The sequence below is a fragment of the Gobius niger genome, assembly GCF_951799975.1.
Source record: "Gobius niger genome assembly, chromosome: 3".
NCBI classification, from domain to species: domain Eukaryota; kingdom Metazoa; phylum Chordata; class Actinopteri; order Gobiiformes; family Gobiidae; genus Gobius; species Gobius niger.
In genome coordinates this window covers 24,787,300-24,812,121 of record NC_136854.1, presented here as the reverse complement: position 1 = coordinate 24,812,121, position 24,822 = coordinate 24,787,300, and the positions used below count along the sequence as shown (strand labels likewise).

Below are 24,822 nucleotides of genomic sequence, written 5' to 3'. Positions count from 1 at the left end.
ACATGTTGATACATAGAATATCACTTCACGATTAACACGTCAGAGATCATTTCCCAATCTTAGTGCCGGTCTGTCGGGACAAATTTGCATGAAGTGAACAACCTTCTTTTACATGATTAAAAGAGCAGAGAACTAATCATGCCCTACCCTGTGTGAAGCACTTTGAGTGGCTTGTGAAAAGTGCTATACAAATAACTCAATACTTTAGTTATGGGTGGAGTACACTCTAAATAGCCAAGATGATATTTCAAAACAATTAAAGACAATCTGTTTCAAACGTGTTTTACGGACTATAAGTCGCTCCGGAGTATAGGTCGCACCAGCCAAAAAATGCATAATGAAGAAGAAAAAAAACATATTTAAGTCACTCCAGAGTATAAGTCGCACCAGCCTTGGCGACTACCTGGGCATGGAGGCGTAACTGCACCGTTTTACAAGCCTCTCCTGGCAGCATTTGCAAACTCGTTCCTCTAGCTGTGGCCATCGGGCTTTTAGCCCGCGATTAGCTTTTTGTGTTTTCTTCTTTGCAGTAAGAGTAACCCCAGCTTTTCCCCAGTCCTTCACAAGTTTCTTGCTCACTCCAAACCTGCTGCTCGGTTACCGCTTTTTAATCTTCAAAAACAAGCATAGAGCACCCTCTAGCGGCTGTCAGTGTGAAACATGTGAAATAATATATTTTGATATATGAGTCGCACCTGAGTATAAGTCACACCCCCAGCCAAACTATGAAAAAAAAGTGCAACTTATAGTCTGGAAAATACGGTAATATTTTACTGTATATAATCAGATGTATTCAACATTCAGAAGTAAAATGCCCCAAAATCCACCACCTCAAAGGGACTATACAGAGTTTAAAAATGTTAAAACTAAGTATTTTCCTCCCCCTACATGTTCCAACAATGTCCTAATGTGTAGAATGAGCCCAGACCTGTTCACCACAACTGCCTCTAAAGTCCTGCACTGTCACTCAAAAAGCTGCAGTTACACACATGAGCTGAGGTGGCAGTAGTGAGTATAAAATGGCTAACTTGCATCTAGCCCCTTTAAACTTGAATAAATGTAAAAAGCCTGTGGGGAGCTTTTCCTAATCCCTGGATGACGTACTCAAAAAATAAAGAAAAGAATCAACAGCGAAATGGTTGCAAATGATGACGATCTACTAAAGCCGCAAATAACACTCTAGAGGGCATACTGTAATGCCTGGTCGATGTGTTAATGTTAGAATAATTGTAATAAAATGCATCGTTTAATCGCTCAAAGAATGTCTATGCCTTAACGTTGAAGAGGCCGTAAAGAAGACTAATGTATCATAACAGTGTAATGAACTCATTTTGGACACTGACAAATGACACCATGGTTCTGATAGATGAGCCAGATTAGGGAATGATTATGAGTGTCTGGAGGGCCGTTACACAGTGTGTGATGTATTTCATTTGGAGCACCTTGAAACTTTTAAAAATATCTCCTCATTGGTTTGTACTTACAGTCTGATGCTACGTTTTAAACTAGGAAATAACTGCAAGTCTAAATGTGGGTGTTTCGAAGTGCAATGGCTGGTTAGCTTGTTAAGTAAAGTGCAGATTGAGAGAGAAGGTTTTGGCAACATTAACATTACTGGCACGTCAAGACATTGCTGTTTTATGGATGTCTGCTTGTTCCACCATGTTATATTGTTGCCCTCAAACAAAAGCTCTTGCAACGTTCAACAATATATATTTTTTCCTTTCATTGAATTTCCTGGCAAGTAATACCTGCTACACTAGTGATACCGAGCAAAGTTGGAGAATACTGAGTAAGCGACTGATTTATTAATATTTGGTGAAATTAAACCCTTTCTTTGCTCAAACTCATTTCAAGGCTGGCTGCTTCATAATGGGGCAATTCTGTGTCGGAGAGGGCGCGGGGGTGTCAAGTGCGCAGACGTGGACTGCCGACTGGTTTTGACAGCCCAACGCGCTTAGAGTGATTTTGAAGAACACAGGGTGACAGAATGTTGTAATGTAGTATTCCAAGGACGTAGGCACCAAACCCAATTATCTGTGACTTCTCTCAGGGCATTGTCTCCTCAGCCAAAACAAAGATAAGAGCCGCTCTGATATAACTAACAGGCACTGTCAAAGATGGCTCAACAAAAGTGGATAATGACGTGGGTCTGGACAAAATCTAACTGGCATGCTTCACTTGGCTGAACTTGATTTAACTCCTCAAATGGATCTTTCAGTTTGTTAATGTTTTACAGTTTGTTCTTGTCTATTATATAAGCACAGATGGGCTGGATGTTCACTATGCAGGTGATTTATGCTTCTGTAGCCTCTGTATCATCGCAACAGAAAGCAACACGGTTTATTAACGGGCTTTATGTGAATAAATGGCCATACATTTGGAAAACAATGTTTTTCATTTGTAAGAGCCCTTTCTCAAAGTGTGGCTTTCACTGTTTTAATGAACCTTGTTTACACTAGATATTATCATAAACATTATTGTTGAATTCTATAGTCGTATTTATAATTAAAAAAATAGGTCCTCCCATCTAAAGGATTAGTTAAATTTGATCAAATGAATCTAATTACTATATCTAGTGATGGATATAAGAGAGAACGTATTTTATTCTGTCTCCAATGTACACAATAAAATACAAAATATCTTGTCTCTAGGGTGTGCTGTGTACCTGGCTCTGGCGTCAGCACATCTTGACAGAAATAAGTAACAATAGTTGATTGAATAAAATTAAGGAGAACAAGATGAGGTCATTGTTATTGTATTTGAGACCACTGGACAAACAAACTTCACTAACTTGCCATAACACCCATTCATCTACCACTGTTTCAAATTCGTGGCTGAAAAATGGCCAGCACTAAGGAATATACAAGCATTAAACCAAGAAGTCTTATAGTCAGTCCAGGGATGCAGTGTTCCTCCTCTTCAGTAGGAGATTGATTCCTCAGTTCTGGTCTGAGAGGTCCAAACACACACACAGCATGTTTACTCATACACTATATTCTGTGTACATGTCTCTCCGGATTTCTTTTCCTCTCTTTATTTAGCCAGAGCCTACTGTTCTGGCCCTTCTGCCCCGGGAGACTGCCCTCCCTTAACCTCTCTATACTCGCTCAAACAACCCAGGTTCGAAAGAGAAGTTTGAAACTGCCTCACCATCTCTGTGGGAGCAAGAAATGTGACAGAAACTTAATCACACTTCCTGCCTTTAACCTTTCACTGACTTTATTTATACAAGTGGGTGGCTGAGAAAATAGACTTTTCTTTCCCAATCCAAGCAGAGAAAGTTTGAATCAAAATCTAAATGGGCTGTTCTAGTACTAGTACATTTTGTAAATGAGTACACCGGTTAGACTTAATATTATTTATGACCAGAATACAGAGTGCACCAGAAACTATGATTTTGAAGCAAGCACCAAATGCAAATTACATTTCAAAATCAAGATTCAGTTCACACAGTGCATTTAAAAAAAAAAAACATGCAGCATTAACATCCGAGAGAAGACTGAGATATGAGCTGCTAAACAAATACAACAAACCTCATCAAACCATCACTCAAGAACTGGAGATGGGTCCCCAGGTTCTACACCCTGGTTGCCCCCCATTCCCGACTGGTTATATCAAATGAAGAAGACTATTAAAGGAACAGTCCACCGCTTTCCATACTGAGATAAGTTCTTACCTGAGCTTAGACGAGTTTATACGCACCTGTCTGGTTGTTAGCATTTAGCCTCTCCTCCTCTACTCTATCGGACCAAACGGGGGTGAAGCTAGAAGCGAACAAGCTCTTCCACTTTCCCCTATTTAAATACGGTTACGTGAAAGTTACACAAAATTAAACATGTTGAATTTCTAAGCAGAAAAAAAGGGGTACTATATTGCAAGGCGCAATAACACCTTAGAAGCACTTCGGTGGACGTCGACGTCACTTCTAGCTTCACCCCTGTTTGGCCCCATAGAGGAGAGGAGGAGAGGCTAAATGCTAACAACATCTTTGGTCTTTTAATGCGATAAGACCAGACAAGTGGAGGAGTTCAAGGCCCAATCTCAATTCTCTTTTCTACCCCTACCCTTTCCCCTAGCCCTAGCCCTTGCCCTTTCCCTACACCCTGAAACCAAGGGCGAAGGGCGAGGGTTGAAAAGACCGCCCTAAGAAATGGGACAGCCCTCCATTTGACTGCATTTACTATTAACACAGATGAAGGTTATGTAAGCCTTGTCTCTATAGCATGTTTCTACTGAAACAGTTCATCACTTGACTGATACTGTTTTGTAACACCTAAACAACAGGACAACAGATTTTCATCTGTTTCATCCGGCGCTACATGCTTCTTCCCCCGTCCGTGTGTTGCGGCTTCTACCGCGGCCGCTGTGGCTGCAGCCAGAGCTGCGAGAGATCAGCCGCTCCGCTGGTGTAGCGCACTCAGCGGGGATGAGCAGAGGTAGACCCGCTCGCAGTGCACTCAGGGCGGGGACAGGCACTCAGGCCTCCGCTCTGAGCCCCGGGCCTGAACGGAGGCTGCCGAGGTGCACTCAGACCGGGGACAGATAGCCTCGGACCCGGGCTCAGAGCACACGGGGAGACAGACAGTGGGGAGACAGCGGGTGCAGCAGCAATACCCCATGTGTCATGGCATTAGCGACGTATCGAAAGTTTGAAAAGAAATTGCAAAAGTCATCCAATACAGCGCAAATAAACGGAGCATTTGCAGCAGCAAAACGAAAACGTAGAACTGACGTTTAACACAATAGACTGTTCTAATTGTTGCACAAAGCGAATAAAGTCATGAATGAAGAGTTCTGTAACTTTGTAAATGTGGTAAGAGTGCTTAGTGATGATGTTCGTAAATTCATTTCGCAGCTTATTTCCGTGTTTCGTCAAACTCCTCCTACCCCTTCGTCTGAGGTGTGCATCAGAAAAACCCGCGCTTGAAGGGCTATGTGGCCCTCTCCCTCACCCCTACCCATCACCGCAAAATAGAATTCGGACACCCCTTCGTCTCTCGTGAACGCGCAAAACGAAGGGAAAGGGCTAAGCGGAGGGCTAAGGGGGAGAATTGAGATTGGGCCCAAGTATCTCGGGGTCTTGTTCACGAGTGAGGGACGGATGGAGCGTGAGATCGACAGACGGATCAGTGCGGCGTCAGCTGTATGGGTCTGTCGTGGTGAAGAGGGAGCTGAGTCGGGGGGCAAAGCTCTCGATTTACCGATCGATCTACGTTCCCACCCTCACCTATGGTCATGAGATTTGGGTAATGAACGAAAGGACAAGATCGCAAATACAAGCGGCCGAAATGAGTTTCCTTCGCAGGGTGGCTGGGCTCACACTCCAATATCGGGTGAGGAGCTCAGTTGCTCGGGAGGAGCTCGGAGTAGAGTCGCTGCTCCTTCACGTCGAAAGGAGCCAGCTGAGGTGGCTCGGGCATCTGTTCCGGATGCCTCCTGGTCGCCTCCCGCGGGAGGTGTTCCAGGCATGGCTTAGTGGGACAAGGCCTTGTGGAAGGCCCAGGGCACGCTGGTGGGACTATGTCTCCGAGCTGGCCTGGTGTCGCCTCGGGGTCCCCCCAGAACAGCTGGAGGAAGTGTGCGTGGATCGGGTTGTTTGGGCATCTCTGCTGAGACTGCTGCCCCCGCGACCCGGCCCCGGATAAAGTGGAAGAAAATGGATGGATGGATGGAAGACCAGACAGGTACGCATCAACTAAGCTACGGTAAGAACATATCTCAGTATGGAAAAACAGTGGCCTGTTCCTTTAAGTCACCATAACCTTACAAGGATAACTTGCATGTCTGAAGAACAAACAGTTTGATTGGATCTACAGCATTGGCAGGTACATAGCTCTCCCCAAAGAATAATGAGGTCCCTAGCCTTTGTGATTTGATCATTACGACTGCGAAATCCATTGCAATAAATCTAGAAAACACACGTCATGGGACATATACCGGGATAAATAGAGATTTTGCAGGTGAGCGTTACACATAATGATGATTACTTTTCTGTCTGCAGTTTTGGTGTAACTACCCTCTTATGTAAATAGAAATCTTATTAGTATTATTTTATGCACGCCTGACCTCAACTATGACTAAAGTGTCCATGCACACAGGCTGTGCCTTGCGCCTCATTCCCTAGGCTGTCAGTGAGCAGGTGGACTGATGAGAGCGGGGCGAATCCTTTAGGGGAGAAAAGAGTCTGCGAAAGTGCTGAGTTGACTTTCAGTAACTTTGGTATAGGGCCTCCTGGTATTCACATATGCTAATACTACTCTGCAGTGGAGATTGGGTTTGAAGACTTCCACTGACAAATGCCACTGCTTTGCTACGAGGCCCATCGAAGGCCCACTGAATGCCCTTCATTTATGCACAAAACAAGGATCGCACGCGCCATTTACTTACCCGCACACAACAGCCCAGCAAGTTAATTTAATACAGATATTTAGCGTCTCCTGCTGACGGTGCACTACCTCCACTGAGGGAGAACAGCGCAGTTGGTGAATGGAAATAGGCTGGGATATTTGGTGCCAATTAGATTACAGAGGCACCAGTGATGTATTGTGGGCTCTAACGGCACACAAAGACACACAGATTACTCATGCTTCCCTCCCAAGTATAAAGGTGCTAAAATACAATATAAATGCTGTTGGAGGAAGATAGCGTTTCTAAATCAGTTAACATTGCAATATTTCTCCAATTATGCCTGCAGCACTGTGGCGGAAATAAGCATGGACTCATTAGCAGAGACATAGGTGGGAAGTCTTGCAATGAAAATGACTCTCTCTGAGCGTAGGTAAACATAATTAAAATGATAAAGGTAGCAGATAAGCAAATAGCTGGCTTGATGCATGCTCTCTAATACAGTGGTTGTTTCAAAGGAGGAACGGTGCAGGCGGAATATTTCCTTGGGCGATGTGAAGAGAAATCGATCCTTCATAGCAAATGCAAGGACATAACATTCCTTTTGCTATTCCCACCATGGAAATATTTGCATCAACAGCTGTAGTTAAACAGACTATGGGAATTTAAATCATAAAAGTTGGCTTCGAGAGTCCTTGTGAGAGTCCTGGCAAGGGATTGGAGGACGGGTTTAAAGCTCTGTTCTGGTTGGCTGCTTGTCCCTGTAAACCCTGAATAAAATGCTAAAAACTAAATGCGTCCATATTTAAAATGTAGGATCTGATTACTGGGGCTGGACCAGGTTGAAAGGAGCAGACGTTTTTACAGAAACTGTAGAATTTGCAATTGTGGCTAATGTTAGCTTAGCGGCGTCCATTGGTTTACATGTATCAATTAGCATTGGCTATTAAGCCGTTTCTTCCCCTAAAAAATCTCAACCAAATGAATTTTTACCAATGTGAACTGTATAGTTACATGTTACCTATCTGTACTTAACTCATGAATATATTTAGAGGAATTTTAAAGGCCAGTTTTAACATTGTGCTTTTTAATGCACTGTTCTGCTCCTAAATGTGACAGCAGTGACTGATACTGTTCATGAAGGAAGAAACAGACAGTGTTTAACCTGATGGTCATGGGCCAGGGCCAAATCCAGTCTGTAAACACTTCATATTGTAGGTTAAATCACCAAATACAGTAGCATTTGATTATGTGCAAAAACAGTTAATAACAAATTTGACCCTTTATTACTTAATGTCTCAAGAACATGGTCAATCTGAATAAACTAATATAATGTTGAGTATTCTGCAATGGAGGCAATACAGTGCAAAAGGAAAGAGACAAGAGTTTCCTACAGCAAATATCATATTCAGTGAAATTGTGGTTTCAAAATCGGTATCGACACTAGTCCCTGGTCCTGATTGGTGCAGCATCTGAACAACTGGGCCCAGTTAGCCACCTGCTGCAGCCACACCTGTAAACGGGCCACTTACAATCATTCAGGGCTGATGGCCTTTGGGGCCAGTATGACATTTTTGTCTGTGTTCCTTTGTGTCAGAAAATATCATGTGTGTGTTTTCTAGGAACACTCGTTTTAGTTAGATTTCTTTAAGTGTTGCTCGTCACTTGTTTTAGTTCAGGCCTACTGTGACTAGTTTTGGAGACACTCGTTTTTATGAACTTGGTTTTGTTAACTTTTTGGTGGTTTTACTATAGGTTAAGTTTTGTTTACCTTTTGTAAATATGTAAATATCCTTAGTTTGGTTATTTTTGGTCACCCCTTTGATAACTTTACCCTTTACATTGTCTTTTATTAAATTACAACGTAATTTAACCTTTTTACATCTTGTTTTTTGTTACTTCCCTTAACCTAGCAGAACTAGGTCGTAACAATACAGTATCATAAGAAAAAATACAGTGATCACCATAACCATGACTGTGATAGACTCATAGTACAGGCATAAATCCTCTTTCAACTAATCTTCAATATTCATTTATTAAACATTAAGGTTATGCAATATTTACATCTTCTTGTCATATCATAGTTGGCACTTGTCTTAGTGATGTTGCTAAGACGATATGACGCTTGCTGGAAGATTTCACATAGTCGACTTAAAATGTTCTCTCAAGATGAAAACACAGTATGTGGCTGATTTCATTCCTTTTGCTGCTTCCCTTTCTTAAACATTCAGCTTCGAGCTTTTTTCTTGCCTCTCCCCCTTTTACAGTGCCATGGCCCGGCTCCCGGTCCATCGCAGCGGCTGTTTCAGTTGTCATGGGGATAAGGCTGCGAGCTCGGTGAAGGTTGAAGGTGCATTTACAGCAGAAGTAGCTGTGTGTGCGGCAAAAGGAGCGAGGGCAGGTCCACGTCTGTAATAATTGGATGTGGTGGACAGAAAGTGGCCCTCAGCAAAGACAGACGCATTCTCTCAGATATGCTGGGTTTGATTCTTTTGTCCACGTTTTCACAGTCTGCCTAATGACTAACTGAGATAAAGATTTTGTCTATGACCGGCAACGTTATGGTAATGATAACCTTTGACAGAGAATAAAAGCAAATCGATTTCTGTTAACTCAAACTATTTTCCTCCTACAATGTTGTGTGTGAAATAACTGCTTAATTTCATTATATATAAATCCTCCCTTAATCTTGTCAAAAAGTTTTACAAATACTATTTTTACTGAATACAAATATTTTTTTTTTTTTTTGTGTAATAGCATATTTCACACTCTCTCTCATACTTGCAATGAGCAAAACTGAATTCTTTGGGAGCTCAACAGCGGTGCAGTCTCTAATCCTTTCATCAAAGCTGAATCCAATACATTTAATTTCAGAACCTGACATCTCATGTATAGCACTGGTTATTGCTATATAATGAATTTGGTTAATAGGCAGATTCATTATTGAATAGATTTAGTTTAAATTTACTGCTCATATTTTAGCGAGTAAATTAGTCCTAGTCTTTCCTTTGAAACTCGAGCCCAAGAAGAGTCAGGTCATAAATCACTTTTACAAGCGTGCATGTTCAGATGGATAGCACAAGGAGGAGTCCTCCAACTAATTGATATTACAGTGCAAATTACATTAGTGCTGTAATGTCAATCTGGGGCCTTGGAGTGTGGAGTTTGCATGTTCTCTTCCCGGCACTCTGGTTTCCCCTACCACTAAAAATATGTACAATAGGTCAATCCTCCGGCCAGGTGTTTCTGACCATCAGCCCAGCTTCACCTCTGGAAATGAGTCCCCGAGCGCCGGCCTGCGCTGGCTGCTCACTGCTCCTATACAGGTGGACCCAGAGGCATTTAGGATGGGTCAAATGCAGAGAACCTCTGCATTTGACCCATCCTACAGGGTCAAATGCAGAGATTGACCCTGCAGGGGCAATTTCCCTACAGGGATTGATAAAAGTTTACCTTGACCTTAAGTCCCGGTTTACATTGTTTGTGAAGAGGCATTCACTGCGATTGGATCACCAAGGATCATTTTAACCAATCACAGCCAAATCCATGGATTATTTAGTTTTAACATAATAATTTATTCTTTTAAGTGATCAGCACCTTGCGTTTTCATCTTGTTAATAAAAAGTATCAATTAAACCCATTCACGGTTCAAACCACTGATTTGCATCGTCTCCCTAGCCTGGCTAACACCTGACTAAAATCACAAGTGATATTTAGTCTGGGGACCACCAATTCATTTTCTCGTAGGAGAGGTGTGGTTTACGATCGTCCATACTCGTTTATTGGGCGATACGAAAAAAAAAAAAAAAAAGTCTCTTGCGTCTGCACGTAGCCATGGCCAATCGTATCATCGTATGAGATGACGTATGACGTACCCGCTGTAAACTTTTGAATATAAACTATTTAGAACAAGGTCTAAAGCTTGATCAAAAAATACCATCGTGTCTGCTGCTGTCACGTTGGATCCGTAAATAAACTTTTTTTTTTATTATCCGTAAATAAACTACAAGCTTCCATATATCGAATAGCGCGTCATCGTCTTGCCGTCCCTCCTCGCTCTGTGATTGGTTCCCAAATCCACCGGAGATGTCGGCCATGGTCCCCAGGCTGTTGTGCAGTTCGAAATAATTCGAGCGCACACAGCAGCCTGGCGTTAGCCAGGTTATCGTCTCCCAGGAATCCTGGGATAAATAAATATCTAATATTTCTAAATATATCTAAATATATCTAAATATTTATATAAATAAATATCTCCTCCAGCTGGGAAGAGCTCCCCATCAGCTGGAGGAGATATTTCCAGGCCCATAGTGTTGACTGAGGCTCAGTCTTCTGTTTGCCCAGAAGAAGCAATGACCTGTGGCTCGCTGCTGATGAGCACATTGTGCGTTTCTCTCCTTTGAGGGTGTCTCTCTCCTTGTTAAAACCTAGTGTGCCCACGTACATGTTTGTGCCTCACTTTTGTCATAAGGCGCGTGCTCGATTAGGGATGTAAGAAGTAATTGTTTATATCACTATGATTGTGAAGCACTTTGCTCATTTCTCAATGTTCACAGAGTTGAGTTGTTGGCCACGACACTATTAAATTGTCATGACCTGCAGCTTTCACAATGAAATAAGAATACAGAAAAAAGCAATACCTTCTAAAAAGGGCAGTGTAACATAACACTGTTATACCTATATCTTTCTTCTTGCACCAACCTTATACAATAGCTGTGAACCTTAAAAGACCTCTATCTCTCCCCCAGGGTAGCATCATTATTTCCCTTTCTTCTATTTTCTAAGAATTGATCAGATTTTGATTCTTTGCTAGCTTTGTAGTGTAAGCAAAGGAATAATTCAGCTGACTCTAAACATTGTTATATGCTTGGCAGGCAAAAAGCAACGATTCCTATACCCATTTATTATTCCAGGAAACGTTTTTGGATGAAAACCTGGGAGGCAGTTTAAATTAATCATTTCTTCTTTGTCTGAAAGACGCCTTTGTTTGAAACAGGTAAATGGGAAGCATCGTCATCTTCTCTGGAAAGTGGAAAAAGACCATATCAACCTCAAGTCTCTTAAAAACTGGGCTTTTTGATGATCCAGGCCAAGGCATACTGTAAAAATATCCAATATGTATTTTATTTTTGAGGTTCAGAAGTATGCACACATACCAACATGCCACAAAAATGTATTTATTGTTAGTTTTTCCTTCATCAGTGACCTTGACTGAAATGTTCTGAAAAATCCAGTTGCTTCTAAATATCAGTCAAAGTCAACCTCCCTTGCAGAGGAAATGTCATCCTTCCTCCTCATTTTAGAAAAAACAAAGGAATCTTTTGTCTCTTTTTTATCATGATTTTGGGGCTACCGCTTGCTCATTAGCTTATGGGAACTATTAAAATGTTCATAAAATTAGCATAAATTACCAAGCATTGTACAAACCAATAAATCATGGCCAACTCTACATCCACTAACCGCACGTTTTCCACTGAATTATTTCGGCCAAAATACTGGAGAGAAACTTGCCCAGCATTTTATAGAGTAGCAGAACTCTGGGCTGCATCATTTCCACAGAGGCTAATTACTCAGCCAATCCCAGAGCCCAAACAGAGTCGGGGAGAGAGCAGTGCATCATCGACTTGCACACCCACCGCTGTACATCAGGTGGAGCCGGGACTGCGGAGGTGGACAGCCCCAAAGCACTTTTTGTTCAGATTGTTCTAAAGCTCGCCTGTGCTGCCCCAAGCAAAGTTTTTAGACTGTTTGTTCTTCATCCAAATTCAGTGAAACATTTCTCCACTCGAGGTTCGATTTTTAAAAGTCAATACGGACAACAGTTTCTGTGAGCAAATGCAGCTGAATTTTCACACACAAACACAGAAAAAGAAGTCAAATAATGCATTCATTCATAATACCCATATAAGGGGTCACAAGCATTATCACACAAAAGAAATGTCCAACATCCTATTGTATTTTAAGTGCTTGACACATTTATCAAGACTCAATTTATTGCACACATAAAAATGAAATACCTAACTGGGACAATAATAGATACATCTCAAGTAGAAAAAAACACATGGCAGCATGAAATCAGCGGCCCTATGCTAACATGAAAACCAACAAAACAATCATGGCTGCTAGTGCTGGGACAAAATACAACTTTGTAATAGTTTGTTGGAAAGGAGCCATACTCATACTGATTTATATGAACTGAATAACTCAAAGCCAGTCCACGGTCTGAATCATATGTGCAGAATTATTGTGCATCTATTTCCCCTCACACAGAAAGGGAAGGAAAAGACATCTGAACAACTCTGAAAAGTCACTAATAGTTTTTTAATAGATGGTCAAAAGGATGCAGCACACTTGAAAGTTCAACATATATTGCGGGACACAACCATGACACATTTTGTTGTTCAATAGCCAACAGGGCCGTGAGAAATGAGATGACATTCCATCGGCGTCATTTTCAGCAGCTGTAACGGACCTGAAGTGTCCAGAAGTACAAGGAGTTCAGTGCTGAGAGATATGTGGGAAAAGTGGAAACTTGACCACTGTTAAACAAGACACATGAGCTGAAATGTTTAGACTGGGTCAGGAATGGTCTACAAACAATACAACACTGCAATGGTTTAATGGACAGATGAATGGGCTCATGGCTGGATCAGTAATGGGCATAAAGCTCTACTCTGACTTTGGTGCCAGCAAGATAGAGGAAGGATTCAGGGGTGGCAGGTATCATTAAAGAAATCAGAGTCATTTGGACCATTTCAGGTTGAAATTGGAATTGAAACTCGACTCCTAGGATTTGTCTTTAGACCATTCCTGACAAGCCTAATATTTCAGCTTATGTGTCTTGATCAATAGTGGTTGTGTTAACACATTTCTCACATTGGCAATGTCTCTCAGCACTGAACACCTCAGTCGGTTACAGCTGCTGAAAATGGCAGCATTTCGTTCCCACTTGGTATGAGAAAAAGTAACGGCATAACAGTGTTAATTTCGTCGACTAAAATATTTAGTCTTAATTTTAGTCAAAGTGTTATTTTTGACGACTAAAATTGGACTAAAACTATATTAAAAGTTTTTCATGAGACTAAAACTATGACTAAAATGTCCTGATATTTTAGTCGACTAAAATAAGACTAAATAAAAATGAAAAGGAGAGACTAAAATCATCCAAACTTCTATTGAGCGTCTGAAAGAGCCTCATATCATGTAAATTCTCTACCAAAGGATCAGCTCTGAGCTTTGTTCATGTGGAGCAGCTCCATAAAGCAGAAGAGCTTTATTGAATATGATTATAATACATATTATAAAACCAAAGCTGACTAAATTAATCTTAAATTTAGTCGACTACATTGACATGCAATTTTAGTCGACTAAAACTAGACTAAAATTGAAAAGATTTTTTTGACTAAATCTCGACTAAAATTAAATTACATTTTAGTCAAAAGACTAAAACTAAAACTAAATTAAAATATGTTGTCAAAATTAACACTGCGGCATAATAATAAAGTCTACACACTTTCAGTTTCAGTTGTAGAATTGAACCCTCTGCATCGTGATACATATTGTATTGCAACAGAAGTATATGGTCCCAGTATATTTGCATTAACATGATATATATATATATATATATATATATATATGAACAAAATAGTAAATGGCCCCATTTATATAGTGCCTTTCTACCTGTTTAACGCACTTTACATCAAGGAACCACTCACGCATTCACTCTCTCATTCATACACCGGTGTGCGCAGACACTGGGCGCAAGGCGGGTGAAGTGTCTTGCCCAAGGACACAACGACAGTGTGCGCCGCCCCAAATGTAATAGTTGTTTACTGAACTGGCACATATTCCATTCACTCTTCGGTCACAAAAACAGTCCAGGAGAAAACCTACCAATTGTTTTTGTTGGAGTTAACAAACATTCATGCCAATAATAGTATGTAAATGAGTCTATTCAAAAAAAGGTACCCAGTGACACTATTTTGCCTTCCTTTCTCTTGTGCTAATAATTGTCTGTGTCCTCTTGGTTCTTTATGCTTGACTGAATGTGAGCGCTGACCTCTGCTCCTGTCGGTGATTAGAGAGAATAATACAGACTTGTTGATGTTTCCACCTGGAGGATTGTGTGGTAATTGGCTTGGAGCTGTGATGACTGCTGTTAATAACACTGAGCGCCGATGCTGGCTAAAAGAGGTCGGGCTGCAATAATAGCACAAAAGGTGGACTAAAAAATGGACTGAATATGCACAATGCCTCTTAATGCTTAAAATGGGAATATACTGAGCAAATGAAGGATACATCAACACAGATTTTTACACAAAGCTCAATATCACAATAACATTTGGTGACATACTACTCAAATCCTCCAGTCAATGCGGGACATTTCAGATTCATTTCACATTTCATTTCACCCAAACAAAGCATCTAGAAAACGCATCTTTAAACTTTATGTTTGTCTTTAAACCTTGTGCATTATTATTGGGTGAAAAGTTTTGCCTTATGGTTTTAATTATGGTATTATCTGTGTCTAGGCCTAGGCTTGGTAGTTTAGTACAGTGGTTCCCAACCTTTTTAGTCTTGCGGACCCCTTGGACCTTTCAATGGTGGTTCATGTACCCCCTACCTCAAGAGTGTTGCAGTTTATTTAGACAGCAATCACTTAAAGCAGTACTAAGTAACTCATGCCCCTAGAGGCCATAAACTGAACTGCAGGTGCCGTAGCCGTTTTTACACATTAATTTTCCATGAGAGCAAATACTATGCTGACAGAAAATACAAAGGGAGAGAGGGATATTGTACATCCAATTACACAATGGAGATAATTGTTGTCTCTCAAACTTGGCTGCAAATACTGTTTAATTGGCACAAGCCCGCAGTTAGCTTTGCCTGTTAGCCTGTTAGCTTCTTTTTTGTGATTCCATTTGTGTGCATTGGTAACTCCGACCCGGTGGCAGGGAAGTTCCAATTGTGTTTTTCTGGCCAGAGATACCAGGGGGAGATGAAAGACCCCCCCAATCATCACATTACCACTTAGAGAGACTAAGAAAATGATTTATTAAGGTAAATAAGCTACTTAGTACTGCTTTAAAATCGCTATTTGTAAGAACGGCAAAATATGGACTTTCCTATCAAAATAATATTCAGGTACCCCCTGCTAGGTCCGAGAACCACCATTTGTGCTTCCTATTAATATTATTATTTTCATTTGACTAAAGCTTGGTGTAATGAAAGAAACATAATGATTTAATAAAATACCAAGCAGACCTTTTCTCCGTCATCTTTAAAGGTTACAAGTAGAAAAGTTGAAGCAATTCTCACCCTCTGACAGATTTATTATAATGCCACATCACTTTAACCTTGACTCTTATTTGGCTGAAGGCAGAGGCTACAGAAAATGAAACGTGCCAGACCAGTAATGTTCACACATCACACTCAAGACTGCTCTACTGTTTCTCTCTCCTGTATTGCTAAACTCTAAAGAGTCTAAGCTGTATATGCCCTAAGCAAGAAAAATGAGAACTCTTCCTCTAATCTAAAACACTTTCTCCCATGGTCCCGTGGAGTGTTGAAATGTTTTTTTCTCACTTGAAAATTTACATTTTACCATTTGAAATAGCAGGCAGCATGACGAGGAAGACACACTGGTACCGAGACCGTACCATCCATTTTAACCCCGCCGTGCAGACACCCATGTCATCTCCAAAGTCATTTTTGAAACATACAATTCCACACGATTTTTCTGCAAATTCTTTGGGTCCCCTGCAGGCGGGTTATAAGCCTGGGCGAATTACTCCTGTAGGCTGTGGGGTCAATACAATACTTCTTGCGTGATTTGTGAGAGTTGTCATGGTCAAGGCACAGCACAAAACGCTTGGGTCTCTGTAGACTTCATTATATTGATCTACGCCCTCTACCTGTGTCGTCAAAATGATCAACGACGACTAGAAAACAAAGAGAATCGCTCTAATCAAGGCTGCCCAAAGACAACCACAGGCGCAGAGTCTTGTCTTCCATGCTTGTTCATAACTCAACCGAGGCCCATCCATCTTAATGCAAGCCCGACAAGCGATGTGATTTATACAGTCTCCACTATGAGGCAGATATTAGGCCGGACAGAGCGAGCCTAAGGGATCTTTCACAACAAAGTAGATTTACATCCGTTCAACAGCGCAAATGCAAAGTGAATGGTTTGGCTCAAGAGCAGTGTCTGTCAGCAGAAACATGGCGACGTGTGCTGACACGGGGGGGGGGGGGGGGGATGAGAAGTCGTGTCCAGGCGTGATCAATACTGTAGCAAAGTAGCAAATTATTCAGCACAACCTTATGGCCCTCACGACTAATGGGTTAAGTGGTGATAGTGTTTAATTATGAGCTAATTGTGTGCTACAAGTTGCATAAGCAAATCAAAGCCAACATGAGAGATTAAGACAAAATGCTCTTCTTCTAAATTTAACACTGGCAAAACCCACAATTTATATGACTAAATTAGAAGATTAGAAGAAAATCCCTTCAAATTAGGTTTCCTTTGCACATCAAAAGGGAATCTGACTGTACATGGACCACTGTATGGACCACTGTAAAACCCTCAGTGGTCCATAATCAGTGGCTCATTGGAGTTTGTTAGACCCAACCATAACCCTATCTTAAACTAAAACATTATGTAGCAGTGACCCGGCCCCGGATAAAGCGGAAGAAAATGGATGGATGGATGGATGAAAACATAGCATCAAAATGGAAGACTGTTTCTGCACTTTTGCAGAAACACACAAACTCAACACCAACATATATGCATAAAACAAAGTGCATGATGTAAATCATATTGCAATGCAGTGGAATAGTCACATACATTAATAGTTATAAAAGAGTCGAACTTACCCCTGCAGCTCTTTGAGTGACATGGAGATCTTGAGATTATGCCCCAGAACATGCAGAGCAGTCAAGATGTCCGCCCACTGGACCATCTCTCCCAGTGGACCTCCCTTCAGCACCTTCGGGCTGAAAACATCTCCAGACTCCTCTGTCAGGAAGCCCACATGCACCAGGATCTGCAGAGGCAGAATAATATCATGAATATAAAACTCTACTCTACTAAAACTATACTGGTGAGAAAAAGATTTCAAACTTATATATTACTAATCAAGAACAAGTTCAAGGTCATATAACCCAGCACGGCACCTGGACTTAACCATGACAGAAATCTGAGCTAAAGCCAACTCCATGACAATGCCAATTCTCATTGGATTTCAGAGTTGGACCTAGTTAGTGCCAGAATAGAAGACCTGTGGTCCTGAAAGCTTAGGGCAACAGTGGTTCAGGGGTTAGATGCAGGACAACGGTTCGTGTTTACATGCAGGTGTCTAATGTGTCCTGACCAAATAAACAAAATTTACAATATAGAAAGAAATAAAAATCAAATGTGAACATAAAGAGTAATAATCTGATTGAACTGAAACAAATACCCTGATGTTCAAGTCTGAACCCCCATAAAAAGATAGCTACAAGCAATACACATAGCACTACCCCTATAGGAAATGAAAAAGAACGCTGAATAAAACCAAAATCAACTAAATCCAGACTGTAAAGATTTCTGAGCCACTAAATGTGTATTCCAGCTTGAAAGTCACTGCACCCGACAATTAAATTTGCATTACCGCTAACACACACACACACACGCACACGCACACGCACACGCACACGCACACGCACACGCACACGCACACGCACACACACACACACACACACACACACACACACACACACTGGTATATTTCCTAAAGTTAAGCTCCTTGAATGTTAAGCCCCTGCCATTCAAAGTTCTTTAATGAGTTTCAGGAGTAAAACCATCAAAAATGCAACCCAGAAAAGAAAATTATGTCTAAGATAATTCTTTGAAATCCTTGGTGAATGATCCTCTCATGCTTCAATGGAAAGGAGTCCATAGAAATCCTTCATTAAAAGCGTGAGTGTAACATTCATTATAGAGTCAGCTATGGAAGGTTTGCAGAATGTCCACACTTAGCGATCCAGATAGGGGATCAAGGAATTGGGTGCAAGGATTTGACCCCGATTTTCTGCATCAGCTAGCACACGGCAAAGTAAGAAATGAAAAAGGATTAAAACAAGCCACTTCAACTCAGTGCTGTACCAGCGACTGAGCCTGGTGACTGGGGCATCAGCAACAGCGGAACATGCGCCACCAAACAGGCAGCGGAGTTAACAATTGGCAATGGGCAAACATGTGTCACTGATGCAGTGTTATTTGTGGTTAAATCACGAAACTCACCTGCTCTCCTATGTAGTTTTGGTCATTTACTGCCTATTGGAAAAAGCTAGATTGTTATTGAGGGTACTTTCGCGTCCCAAGAGTGACGCTGCTCACAAACAACATGTGAGCTCAAATAAACAATTCTGATTGCATGGATCCATTTCAGTTTGGCAGCAGCGGCAAACGTGAGCCTGGTTATAATGACCTGGGTCCACACATAACAAGCGAGAATGATGAGAGCAGCCACACAACACAAGTCTGTCAAACAGCTGATGCCAACGTTGCTGCAGGAAGGACTCTATACTGTGCGGCATCTCTGTCCTCTCTCCCTGGTTTATTTGTCTCTATGGAGAAAAAACTGCAACGATTTGCCTGTTTGTGAGCATGAGAAGCATGTGTTGATTGATCAACAATGTCATGTGATCCCTGTCTGCCAAACACGGTTCAGTGGTGCAGGTTTGGGTTTTCCTCGTGGGCCGTATCTCCAGCTGATTTAATAAGAACAAGAGATGGACAGACATCAGCCCCCGTGGAGAGGAGTGGCTGCATTGTCCGAACAATGAGTGCAATGATTGAGAACAATGAGTGCCACTAAAGTCTGGTTTGTGGTTGAAATGTGGCTGGGAAAAGTGGTTCTTGTGAACTTTTGGTGATATAAAGTAGTGCTGTTTGGCTTGCCATTACTTAGTTGTTTCGATAGAGAAATGTCAAGGGAGAGAGCTACAGTTTTCTGTGCGTGTATTCTGCTCTGCTATTTGCCTCTACTTTCCGTGCGTTCACATTTTGGTAAATCCACCCACTCACTTTCTGTGCGTTCAAAATCGGCCGTTAAATTAAATTCAAACATTTGATTTACTGCGACTGGGGTTTAATCGTGTCTTTCTGCTGCCCACATTACACAATTCGAATGCGAGTCGAGTCGTGAAACCTATGAGACACAATTCTCTATAAACTAGTCACGACTTGGGAAGAACTCAAGAATCAGGCAAAAAATCTTGTAGTGTTCAGCTCAACTTTGACCAGTGAGACGAGCTTAGTTGTGACCTGGCCTGTCAGGTCCAATCAGGATGCAAGAGAGATTGATTGCTTGTTTACTTTTGAAATTTTGGTCGCTCTCTTATATTGCTATATTACACACTTTCACTTTAACACAAACACATACAAATCAGAGCCAGCGAGCAATGTCCCTTAAAGATTATTGGTTTAAATCTTGGTGCTAGCACGAGTGAGTTCTCCACTGAGTGTACAGTATGCCTGCTGAATGCTGCATATACCAGCAATGAAAAAAGAAGACGATAGTGTCTCATTCGTAACTCCATCTTGCTGTGCAGACCACTGAGAATTGAGCCACACTAGACATTTACAGTAGATTAGACACTACTATGTCTGAGTGTCACTCTGTTGAGTAATCCTGATTAAGCAAACACAGCATGCAGACTTCCTGCTGGTATTGCTGCCAAACAGAGCCAAAAACGACGTGTTATGCATAATGATCTCAAGGCCAAGGCACACAAGCTTTCCAAGAAAGTTTGAGAACATTTCATGAATGTGAAGGGGTTCCATTTTTATAAGTTCCTAATATTATATGCTTATGAATTAGGGGTGGGACTTTAACGTGTTAATTGTGATTAATTAATGACAGACCTGTAATTAACCACTAGTATGAATAAATGTCCATTGATGAGTATATGTAGGCTCTAAGTCATCCAGGAATTATCCATTATAGTAGGGCTGCTCGATTATTGAAAAAATAATAATCCCAATTATAATAGTTTTCTTTGGACTGCTAAAAAAGTCCAAAATGATATTACATATGCTACAGTTTCTCAACTAACCCTCTATTAGAGACATCCCTGGCTCACCTGCCCCCTGCTGGCCAGCCCTCACACCTACCCAAGCAAACCAAGCTGCACGGCCTGATGACATCATCACATAGCGTTGTTTGTTTATGTCAGACAAAAGCATGCGCCAGGAGCACATGAAATGCGAAGGGAACAGAAACCATCATCCCAGCGGCATGAAATATTACGAGTTTGCTTTGAGCTGCGTTTGTGAGATTTGCTCCTGAAGAAGAAGAAGAGTTTTAGTTTTTTTCTGCAACAATCAGCCCCGGGCAAAGGATATAGAGGCGTCTAAACGTCGGTTCCTTTCAACAAATGATGAGCACTTATCTGTAGCGCTATCGCAAGAGCTACGTATAAAAAAATATTATTATTATATTATTATTTCTGCGACAAATACAACAGTTCACCACTGTGCAGGTAGTTTAGCCAATCAGCTGCGCTCACACAAACCGCGCAAGACGAACTTTCTGCGCTTTGGATGGACAAGCGGTTATGCCATTTTTGTGATCACACTCAGGTTATGACGTGAGCAATTTCAAATTTCAGTTCACTACTAAATACTACAACGGCAAAAATGCACTGGGAACATTAGACAATACTATTAGAACGCTGTGTATACAGTTTATGGGCTGAAAAAAAGTTGGTTTAGTATTGTGTGCAATCCTCTCAGAAGCAGTTTAGCAGATTTAGCTTCCTCAATATAAAGTTCATTGTGTTCAATTTGTTATCTATGGCTCTAAGAATGTTTTTAATAGTCCACATAATATTGATATTATTCATATTAGCCCACATGAAATAGCTCTTCCAAATAAAAATATAAACATTAGCATGGGCTGTGGCCCCCCTGGAAGAGAAATAGTCTACCTCAAAGTAATGCATTTTTAAAATCCCTGTTTTCACCATCACTGCCATTAACCTCTAAAATGTGTGTAAAACTTGCACAGCGGTGGAGACACTTTGCCAAGCCATAGAGAGGTTTCAGCTGGTGTGAAATATCCCCTGATCTCATAAGCCTGGTCTATTAACGTCTGCTTCATAGAGAAAGATAAGTGAAATCTAATTACAGTTTGGGTGGCAGATGGCACAAGAGAAAATTGGTGGCGCAAACATCATTCAAGCTTTGGCTTTGGTTCATCACGCAAACATGTGCAGAAGGACAGAAGGAGATGTATTTCTCAAAATGGCAATGGCGACGCACGACTGCAAAATAAATATGGGACGCACTACATACTACATTATACAATTACATGACGGTGCAAACTTTTTAGTGACGCTGAAGAGGGCTTTTAACTATGGGTGCTACGGATTGAGGTCTGTAATGGGAGTAATGAATGCTGGTGTGGACCTACGTAGAGGAATACAAATGTGTGGGATTCTGCATCATTTTGAGATGATTGTTTTCCACAGTCAAGGTATGTATCTCTCAGCAATCATTTCCCCTGTACAGAATCTTAATACCTTTTTAGTTGTGTGGAAGAACCACTGTCTACAGGCTTGGAAGGTACTGTTTTTCTTCTTTTGCATTTTTTTTTATTTTCAGTACCAACACATCTTTGTCTGATCATACCCTTCATCAAAAACCTGCTTAAGACATTTGCACAGCACACGACTCAATACAAAGTCAACAGAAAGTTAGATTTGATGAGAGCCTGAGCAGCTGCCTGCCACTAAAAGGATAAATCTATCTCTATTTGCAAGGGCTAATGTCTCCATATGGGAGAAGATTAGGAAGTAGTTTAGTGAAGCCTATCTGAGTAACAGTGGAAAAGTAAGCCTTATATCAGAGTGTGGAAATCAATTGCTTAAACAAGAAGTAGCTGGTGTGGGTGGCTCTCACCGCCAACACACTTCTGCCTATTTTACACGAGTGCACACTTGAAAATGAAGATGGAACACACGGAGACGCCACACAAATGGGCCAAAGACAAAGGGAGCGGCTCTGAAACTAGATCTGCACTTCCTCAGTTTTGATCACACACGCTGCGAGGCTGCACAGCTCTTTATTCAGTTGACTTGTAGCACTCCCAGATGCAGTATGTATGAGTGTGTGGAGGTGTGCACAGGGGAATTTCAGATTGGGCTTGTTTGCATGCAATTGCCTCAGCCTGGCATCCTCAACAGTTTGTGTGCTCGGTCTAAAAGCCTGCTCGCTCACCCGGAGGTTGGTGATTTTTGCAAAGATCTTCTGTTGTTACCATCCTTCGGGAGTGGAGCACAGTTACACCTGCCAAAACCAGTGAATCACCCGAGAAGCGAGGCAGCAGGCTTTCAAAATAAAATTAAACAGAGACAAACAGAGCTTATGCCAGAGTTCTGCTGTATGAAATGATGTGGTAATAATTCTTTCAACATCTACGGCACATGGTTCTGTATATCGCCAAAAAAGTCGCCACCTTTTAGAGCCATTAAAGAAAATGTACTGATCTATTGATGGATTGATTGTTGTGAACGTGTGAAATGTAAACGGTTTTATAGATTACCAATAAACCATCTCTCAGTTGCAAAGCCAATGCAAAAGAGACATTATACCAATTCAAAGAAAGCATACCTTTAATTGAATTAAGCCAGTTAACACATTGAAAGGTGAAGATTAATTCACCGACCACATACATGTCTGTCCTCGGAAAGTAGTAGGAAGTTGCATCAATGCATAATCTCTTATCTTGGACAGCTATTTATTATGCCACCAATTCATAATGTTTGGGAAAACATGAAAATTGTATATTTATACTGAATTTGTTGCTTGACTTCCTTATTAACCCCCCCAAAATACAGAAGAATAAAATGAAATTGCTTTAATTTCATTACAGGTGTTTTATTGGTGAGTCTGATTGACCTCAACATCAGCAGCTTGTTTCCCAAAAGATAATGTCGCTTTGCTTTGACATGTAGCCAAACATTCGCTCTAAATACATAACATACTTTTCTTCGATACTCGTTGTGAAGATAGTATTGTCAGTGTCTAGTTTAGCATTTTTGTTATTTCTATTTCTAATTTGTTATGAGTTTTATGAATGATTATTTGCGTTTGTGACAAAGCCACATATAACCTGGAATGTGGACTGGACCGGATAAATAAATTAATGCAACATCTCTAACTTTGCAAATACATTCATTTATATATTTTACTTTTACATTATGTATTCCCACTGGAGGTATGTGACTGGCGCGTATCATGGCAATGGCAACTTTCTGAGACAATAAGTAACAATAAGTAGTCACAGGACCACAGGGCTGTTGCGACTTCTCTACTCAACAAAAGAATGCTAATGTGTATTTTTTGTATCATTCAGAGCCCGATGCTGTGGCTGCGCTAACTTTCAGAGCGGGCGCCATGGCATCAGTGAAGGTCACATCTGTGCAGGGGAGGGCCATGGATGTCACAACAAGCTGGCACTGCCAGCCACCGAGTGCTCTATCCTTAACCTCACCTTCTTTACTCATCCTAATGCTGTAAACTACACACACGCAGCCGTCTGAAGTCAAAGATTTCCCAGAGGGTGTGGAGTTACAGCGTTAAATGTCGACAAACGGCTAAGGTGGGAGAGGATGCAAGTCAGCTGTTGTAGCCTTTTCCCATTGTCTCCATTAAATTATAAATGTCTTTGATGTCGACAAAAAAAGTACAGAGCAATTTGTAAAACAGAATGTGTTTCAACATCGGGGATGTGAGGTTGAGTAGTTGACCCGAGCTGTTGATAAAGTTTGATATCAGCGGTGAGGGGGAAAAACACTGCTTTGAAAGTATAATGCGGAAAGAGATTAATTGCCGGCTGTTTGAACACTACAAATGGGAAAGATGTAGATTAGACGCCAAACAAAAGAGGTCTTGAGAATACTTAAGGCAAGTTTAGAATTTAGCTAAGCATAATCAGGGTATTTATCATTATCAGCAATGCTGCAAATTCAAAGAAGATCGCTCATGCTTGATTTATGGGCCATAAAAGACATTTTTGCCCAGACAAAAAGTTTGCATTTTTTCTTATCAAGTCAGCGGCATGTAAAGACAGTGAACTGTGAAACAAATAATTACAATGGTTCAAAAGCAGTCGAAAGTTTAATAATGTAATAATAGGAGTGCCTCAGGGACCTTTGGGAATCATGAAAATAACATGTTTTGTACAACTCTGACTTTGAGTAATGTTTCATGCAGCAAAATGAATCGTAACCTCTTCAAAAGGGAAAAGGCCATACTACTAAAGCAAGAAATGTGCTTGATTTGATTCATATGCTTATAGTAAATAATGCATTTGCCAGCAGCCACTTCAATAAGCTGGTTACAATTCATGTACATTTTAATTCTTAACCAAAGAGCACAAACTGAAGAATTTCACTCCCATCTATAATAATTGTGACAAAGAGCTTTTG

At 41.0% G+C, this 24,822-nt stretch overlaps 1 protein-coding gene across 1 annotated transcript in view; it reads right to left on the bottom strand.

The window, feature by feature from the left end:
• Nucleotides 1-24,822, bottom strand: part of LOC306961561 (alpha-1,6-mannosylglycoprotein 6-beta-N-acetylglucosaminyltransferase B-like) — a 98,766-nt gene that overhangs the window by 22,920 nt on the left and 51,024 nt on the right. Inside the window, exon 8 of the mRNA XM_079554350.1 lies at nt 17,221-17,390. Within this exon, the coding sequence (XP_079410476.1) occupies nt 17,221-17,390 (170 nt within the window). The remainder of the gene's footprint in view (nt 1-17,220; nt 17,391-24,822) is intronic.